The sequence below is a fragment of the Lathyrus oleraceus genome, chromosome 5 (genome assembly GCF_024323335.1).
Source record: "Lathyrus oleraceus cultivar Zhongwan6 chromosome 5, CAAS_Psat_ZW6_1.0, whole genome shotgun sequence".
In the NCBI taxonomy this organism is placed as follows: Eukaryota; Viridiplantae; Streptophyta; class Magnoliopsida; order Fabales; family Fabaceae; genus Lathyrus; species Lathyrus oleraceus.
The window spans coordinates 18,575,837-18,584,226 of record NC_066583.1 but is presented as its reverse complement, the minus strand read 5'-3'; the positions used below and the strand labels follow the sequence as shown (position 1 = coordinate 18,584,226).

The 8,390-nt window shown below is 27.2% G+C and overlaps 1 protein-coding gene across 1 annotated transcript; it reads right to left on the bottom strand.

The window, feature by feature from the left end:
• Positions 1–2,221: 2,221 nt before the first annotated feature.
• On the bottom strand, positions 2,222–5,230 carry LOC127084196 (AT-hook motif nuclear-localized protein 10). The gene is made up of 5 exons (XM_051024600.1): positions 4,823–5,230; positions 4,355–4,407; positions 3,117–3,248; positions 2,656–2,820; positions 2,222–2,546 (listed from the first exon to the last, which is right to left on the bottom strand). The coding sequence occupies exons 1-5, from the start codon at positions 5,109–5,111 to the stop codon at positions 2,433–2,435; spliced, it is 753 nt and encodes a 250-aa protein (XP_050880557.1). The 5' UTR covers positions 5,112–5,230; the 3' UTR covers positions 2,222–2,432.
• Positions 5,231–8,390: the final 3,160 nt, after the last annotated feature.

Here is an 8,390-nt window from a genome sequence, read left to right as displayed (position 1 = left end):
CCATTGTCTACTGGACTGTTTCAATCCATAAAGAGATTTCAAAAGTTTGGTAACTTGATTTGGAGAAGAAGGAGAAATTCCTTTTGGTAATGACATATACATTTACTTATCCAAATCTCCATATGTATTGTAATGATCATATAGGAAAGGGGCCAATTGCTATATATAAGTAATTGGGCCAATACAGAAAGCCCAAAAAGACTCTAACACCCTAAGACTAAAATAACTAACCTACTACAAAACAGCAATATATTCAGTTAATAGGTTACATTGTTTGAGAGACTATGAAAAAATGCTTTAACCTTCTTCAACACATCATGAATATCACATTGTAATTGCGGTTTGATGGTATTGCTGAGACTGCCACTTCATGTCGCAATTGTGTTTGCGAACCACAATTTAAGATCATAGTTGCATCTTTAAAATATTAGAAAATGTGCTTCACAACTTGCCAATGAGGCTCTATGTTTTTCTAATATGGAACTTGAAATCTTTCCGATACATCATCTCACGTCCATTACTCTTTTGGACTTGATGCATAAATATAAACGGTGGGCGACTCATGATCCGATTGATGGTCCGGTCGATAGGCTCTAATACTATATTAGAGTTTTGTCTAACTCATCATTACAAAATCAATTTTATAAAGATGAGTTAAGCAAAACTCTAATATGGTATCAGAGTCTATTGATCGGACCATGGGTCACCCACTGTTTGTATTCACGCACCAAAAAAAATTGGTGGGCATGTATTGGAAAATTTTAAATCCCACATGACATATAGCCTCTAAAGAATTTATATAAAGTGATTTCCTCACCTTACAAGTTGATTTTGTAAGGATGAATTAAATCAAACTCTAATAAAACAACTCTATTAGTCAACAATTAAATTTATAATGATCATAAAAAGAAGCAAATAAAGAAGAAGTTTCAATATAAAAAACCACTCCAAAAAAAATTATTCACAAAATTAAATCAAATTACCACTCAAAATATAGATATATTAATAAGAGATATACTTAAAAATAAAAATAAAAAACTAATGATTGAAAAATACAATTATCTATAAGTAAATCACCAAAGCTTAAAAATGCATTTTAGAGAGTAGTTTGTAAAAATTAACCAATACAATACCTCTTCACCATGGTTATCTGTGACGTAAGTGAAGATACATTACATCTACCCTTAGAAAAAATTCCACAAGAAAATATCATATATATATATATATATATATATATATATATATATATATATATATATATATATATATATATATATATATATATATATATATATATATATATATATATTGTGGGTAAGATGAAATTAAAATAAAAAATATCTATAGTTTATAGAAATGCAAGGAATAATGAAAAAAATAAACGGAAATTACATTTTAGAGGAAAAAAATTAAAATACATAAAATGATAGAACAAATGAAATAGGAAAAAAGATATTTATAAATATGATAATAAATAAATATATAAAACATTAACCCATCCACTTTAATTATATTTTACAAAAAGTTCAATTTTAATTTTTTTTTTGATTAAATTTTATTTTCAAAATAAAAAACTTAAAACAAATAAAAATTTACTTACACTCTATATATGATTAAAAATAAATATATAATGAAAGAAAAGAAAGAGATTATCGTCAACTATATTATATTGAATAAGTGATGTATTCGAATGAATATAGATCAGATACATCACTTATTCAATAAATTTTTAAAAAAATTATTGATTCAAAAAAAATTATTTAAGATAAAGAGTAGAAAGAATAATTATACAAGGACGCCCCAATACAAAAGCAAAATTCGAATATCGCAAGATTTCACAAGATATAAAATTTTAACAATTAAACTTTTAAGAAGAAAAAAAATAAGTGAGAGATTTTGTGACAACAACAATATCAGTGCTCTTAAATTATAAAAAATGATGTCACATCTCAAATTTAAATTTTAGCTAAATTATTTCTTTTATATGTTAACGTTTTATTTATATCTTAATTTAAGAATCTCCATCTGAATTATGAGCCTCGCACGTAAGACATTTAATTCAATAATTAAGATTTATTTTCCTACCAAATCAAACCAAACTATAATTGAAAACATCAGGTTCCTTCACATGTTCCTAATTGACAATCAACCATCAACATGAAACTAATTAATCATTTAAAGCATAAAATCAAGTGCTAATAACTTATATGATAACTTCATAAAACACATTAAATCCAAGCAATATCAAATTGATAATAACTTATATTATAATTTCATAAAATATATTAAATCCAAACAATATCAAATATTATACCAACAAAATGCATAGTATCAAACCAAATACGACTTGTTTATGATGTTCTTTTGATCCAAATAAACGAATATAACAACAAGAGAATGATATCGGATAGTTTAAACTAGGATATCAATATTCATGTTGATGGATGAACCACCGAGAGAGGGTTACTTGGACCTTCTACATGAGGCTCATTTGGATTGGACAATACTACTTCTCGACCCTCCGAATAGAAACTCCCCAGTATTATCTGAAAAATCAACATTATCATTATGTAATATTATCTTAGAATTGAAATATAAAAAAAATATTCAAAATTCAAATAGTATATACAAACTTTATAGAATCAAACAGTGTACCTGAACTGAAGTAGCAGCAATCAAAACATCAACAATTTTACCACCAAATGCATGACTATTTGATAATGAAACAAAAGACCCCTTTACTCCACCAACTCTTTTTTGTTCACTTTCATTTGTGCCAACAAACACAGAACCTTTTAGTGATAAAATCTCAAATCGTCCCTAACAAAAACAAAAATTGACCAAACAAACTTGTTAATATTATTGAGTCATGTTATAAAGACACCTAAAATCGACACCATGTATGTAACATCGTATCACATATCAACACCATATAAATGTACAATATAGGTGTTGGTGTGTGCTCTAGTGGTCAAATAACTTTTTTAAATATTTTTTTCCAGAGTATATATAAAAAGCTTCATAATAAACATAACAATACATGCAATATTTTTACACTAATAAAATTATTAAATTACATTTCAGAGATATAGATAATTTAGAATTGTAAAACAAACCTCATAGGTCACAGTTTCAACAAATGACGGAGATTGAGAAAATTTTATTTTAGACACTGCCCCATTTGCTGATATAATGGTTACATTTTTCGAGAGACTGTGGGAAAATGTTGTAATCTTCTCCAACACATCCTGAATATCAAAATATAAGAAAAATTAATAGTTGAGAAACAATAATAAACATATTATTAGAAGACTAATAATAATATAAAAACAATATTATTTTCAATAGATATAGTGTTAAGACTAAGATTTTTTAGATGTTAAATAAATATTCATAAATGTTTTGGTTTAGCTTAATCTTAAACAAATCTAATATGATATATGTCTGATATAGATTAGGTTATAGACTCTTTGATAATTCCATTTAGAGAGAGAAAAGGAGAGTAAGTAATTTTGTGAATAAATAACTAACTATAGAATACAAAATATTAGAATTCTTACATCTTGATTATGAGATGTTTCATAGATAGAGATTTAGTGAACTGAATTTTGAACTAATTTTATTGAAATGAATTTTTCTAATTAATTTTATCATAGAGAGGTTGATCTGAAGTGTGATAGAAAATGCATTAATGTGACTCATGTTTAGTCAACTTCTAAGAACCTATCAGGTTCCTAAGCAATTAACTAAAAATAGTTATTTTAAACTAATATATAATTAAATTGCAATAATAACAAGTAATCTAAAATATAAAATCTGGTAGATATCTATAATCTCTAGGAAATTTGGTGTAACTAATAAAGAAATTTTTTTGAGACCAAAACTAAAATTTGTTTAGTTTTTGTTATAAGTTATGATATGAAAAATAGAAACAATTAAAATATTTGAGGATGGTATACTAAAAATTATGATTCAAGACTTTGGTATAACAAACTTTAGAGATTAATGAAAAATTCAAAAGTCAGTTAATGAGATATACACTTGTAAGAAAGACACGTTATTAGAACTTATAAGAGAGAGATGCTTGATTCAAGAATATGAAATCAAGTTCAACTATATGTATGTTTCATTTTCGTGATGGGTGTGAAGATAAATTAAAAAAATATCACTCCAACAAATAATTTATTCATAAAAAAATTTACCACTTAAAATAATGATATATTAATAAGAGGTACATAAAAAAATATAAACAAAATAATTAAAGATTAAAAAACACATAATTATTTATAAACAAATCATTAAAGATTATTAACTAATTTTAAACAATAATTGTAAAAATTAACTAATACAGTACCTCTCCAGTATTCACGAAGATCATGTGAGACTTAAGTGAAGATATATCCATACCTAAAAAATATTTCACCAAAAAACATCATATATATTTATTTGCAAATAATATCAAAATTAACGAAAAAGAAAATATCTATAGTTTACAAAAATACAAAGGAATGATAAAAAGATACATAGAAAATTATTTTTTATAGAAAATTAAAAATAAAATATGTAAAAAAAACGAATGAGATAGGGAAATAGAATTATTTACCAATATGGTAAACAATAAATAAACAAATAAATAATAAATAAATAAATAAAAATTAGATCCATTCACTTTAGTCTTAATTTACAAAGGATTCATTTTTAATTATTTTTTGTTTGACTAAATTCAATTTTTCAAGTAAAAAATTTAATACAAATCAAACATTATTTTCAAACCATATATAATTAAAAAAAATCATCTAATCGGAGAGAAGAAAGGGATTACCGTTAATGATATCCATACATGGCTTTTTGTTGCGAGAACCGAAAGGCCGACCTCTACGCTTCTTAGGAGTGTTGGTTGAGGTGGGAGACAAAGGAGCAGTTGGAGAAAATGGCACATCAGAGTGGTTAATAATTTCAAGCGGATGATTTATATGTTCAGAAGGAAGAGGAGAAAGATGGCGAGGAAAGGTACTTTGTGAACCCAATAGATGTGGTTGTGGTGGTGATTCATAAGGTTTGTCGAATCCAGGAGGGAACTCACACTCGTTCCTTAATCCAGATCCCGACATGATTTTGGTTGTTTCGATTTTACACTTTGGCTACAAGTATTGTAGCAACCGTTGATGTTATCTTTTTGGTTGTGCTTATGTTCTTTTGATGCAAAATGTACACTTTAGTATAAATTTTGACTGAAATACCCTAACTTTATAGCTATAGTAACCGTTACGATGAATAATACCCTATTTTATGAGTATATTCGTGTTTAGGTGGATTTTGGTGTTATCTTACGTTTTTTATGGGCCTTGTTTGTTTTTATGGGCTTTCTAGATATTTCTTTATGGGTCGTGCTTTTACAATTTATTTTTGTTTTCTCTTTTTTTTAATTCATATTTGTTTATTTAATATATAAAATTATAGATTACTCCTATTAAATTTTTGACCATAATATATATATATATATATATATATATATATATATATATATATATATAGACACATATATGTATACATATATATATATATATACATATATATATATATACATATATATATATATATATATATATATATATATATATATATATATATATATATATATATATATATATATTGGGTCGGTCAATAACCTAAAGAATCAAGACCCAATTCAATGTTAATCCACTCCAAATGACCAAATATATAAAAAGTCTACACACATGATACTCAAGGTACACTTTATGATCTCCATTTTTTTACTATATTCATATTAAATTTTGAATTAATTTGCGCGTTAGTGCTAACTTTGTCGGTCTACCCTGCTTCATCATTTCAAATATTAGCACCATTGATTCAAGATTCCTCATTGTTAATATATACTTAATTCTACTTCCACAACTGAACATTGGCGTTGTTCGTGGGAATTGACTCCTAATTCTCTCATTTTTTATCCAAAGTCAAATCTCTACCAGAATTGGGAGAGAAGGACAATTAATCAACACATCTCTACGAGGAGATCAGTTAGATACTCTGATCATACTATGTTGTATTTGATCTTCATAGTTGAGATCTGCAATGCCGCGAGGTCCGTAGGTGATCGTCATGGAAGCGCTTCCTCCAAAAACAAGTAATACAAAATCGCCACTACCACGAAAACCCTTTTTTACCTCAGTTAGAAAAGGGGTTAACCTCGATTTCTTATGCGAGGTAACGAAGGGTGTCATGAAATACGTTCCTTTCTTTATCTTGGTCAAGGTTACACCAAGGGGAAATACTTAATTGGCATGCTTCAATCCCCAACAATTACATTTTTATTATTTTCAGAACTTGATTTAGCGTCCCACATTTTCTCTTGATTATAAGAAAAACTGAGGTAATAGAGTCAGTATTATTACCTCGGTTTAATATAATAACTGAGGGGAAAAATTGTTTTTTTAATTTTTTTTTATCTATATTTTTGTGTTAACATGCATTACAGACCTTTTTTGCCCAATTCTGAAACATAAACACAGTACCCATTTTTGAAATAGAAATGTTGTACCAAAAATATTTAATGTTTATACAAATTGCAAAACTAAAATGGCACACACCTTATAATTTTACAAAAAATAACTAAAATTAATTATTAACCAACAAAATCAAAACCAAAATGCAAATTCTTGATGGTTGTCCAATTTTATTTTTTTTTGTGATTTTTAACTAGTTATTAAGCACCTATAATTTGAACAACATTTGAAACCAATTAGGATGATCAAGAACAACAATATTAAATCTTTAAACCAATTATTTCAACAACAAGAACAACATTTAAGATTCAATCTCAACAACAAGAACAACATTCAAACATCAATATCAACAAAATGGATCAATAACTACAAATATCATAAATAATGTATAATCATATATAAATGTCACAAAGAGTAAGACTTATTTTAGGGGTTTTTAATTTTCCATCTTTTATTTCTAAAATCATGCAACATATGGTATCCTTCGACATCTCTACATGTTCGGAAAAGAAAATATATTAGTAAAAAGAATACAAATGTAAAATGAATAAATATATATTACTAAGTCATATAAAATATTTACGTACTAGTTTTCCCATATCCCTTCTTGATGATCATAATGAATAACATGCACATCATCTGAGTTATTTTCTTCAGATGAGAGACGTACATCTGTTGCAAAAGAAGGGGTCTAAAAATTTAAATCTTGATTTTCATCACTATCAGGAATATATTTTTCTTGTAGAAAAATTGACAATATAGTGTTAGAAGAATAAGTGACATAAAAAAACTTGTTTTTATTAGGATGTTGTGATGAATGGTTTGTTCATATAACCTGCCTTTGGAAGTTGCATGTCTCTAATATATTTAGGGGGCGAACTCCAATACGGTATTGTTTCTTGTCTCTTAAGATTTTGTTTCATTTCGTTTAGTTATTATTGTTTATTGAGTTTCTTCTTCAATTGTACATCCTTTTGTTTATTGAACCCATTTGTTTTAGCATGCATAATTCCATTATTTACATTTGAGTATGATTGATGTGTTTTAAGTCAATTGATTGAGTTAATAGAACAAGAATAATATTTGATATTGGTTCTAGTTATGTGAGAAGTGGAATCTCAAACTATTTTGAAAAGCTTGAAAATTTGTGATTTCATGTGTGTGACTCAAATCACTCATAAACCTTGATTCAAATCAAATCAAGTTGAGGCAAAGATGAATTTTTTTTGTGTTTGTGTTTCAAATCACAAGTTACACATGATTCGAATCACACAAGTCTTGTTAGTCATTGTCAAGTATAATTCAAATCACACTTTTCACATAACTCGAATCATACAAGTTTTCATTTATTTCCTGTTTGGCTCTGTCCAAATTGATTAGAACTAGGCTTTCTACATTACTCAAATCATAGGTATAACTTGACTCGAATCATAGGAAATAGGTCTTTTCTTTTATGTTAGTCTTATTCCGGACTACTTGTCATTTGACTGGGATCACCAAATGTTCTTGACTCGAATATAACAATCATTTATCACATGATTTTTTGTTTAATCTCCAACACGTATAAATTATTTTTGTCATCTCATATCCAAGAAACCAATTATATTTGTAATTGCGGCATCATTTTTCACAACAAATTGGTGCGGCGAGCATGTAAAAGATGTTATCAACAAAGTATGAGATTGAAAAGTTCATCGGAGTGAATGATTTCGGTCTGTGGCGCTTGAAGATGAAAGCCCTACTGGTTCAACAAGGTTGTTTAGAAGCGTTAAAGGGAGCCGCAACCATGGGCGTTGCGTTAAAGGATAAATAAAAAATGAATATGGTAGAGAAGGCCCATAACACCATCTTATTGAGCCTTAGTGA

Excerpts from the sequence above, each read along its gene's own strand:
- LOC127084196 (XM_051024600.1), bottom strand. The coding sequence starts at position 5,111 with ATGTCGGGATCTGGATTAAGGAACGAGTGTGAGTTCCCTCCTGGATTC. Across the intron at positions 4,408-4,822 it reads ATGTATGGATATCATTAACG|GTATGGATATATCTTCACTT; the intron begins GTAATCCCTTTC and ends AATATTTTTTAG. Across the intron at positions 3,249-4,354 it reads TCTTCGTGAATACTGGAGAG|GATGTGTTGGAGAAGATTAC; the intron begins GTACTGTATTAG and ends TTTGATATTCAG.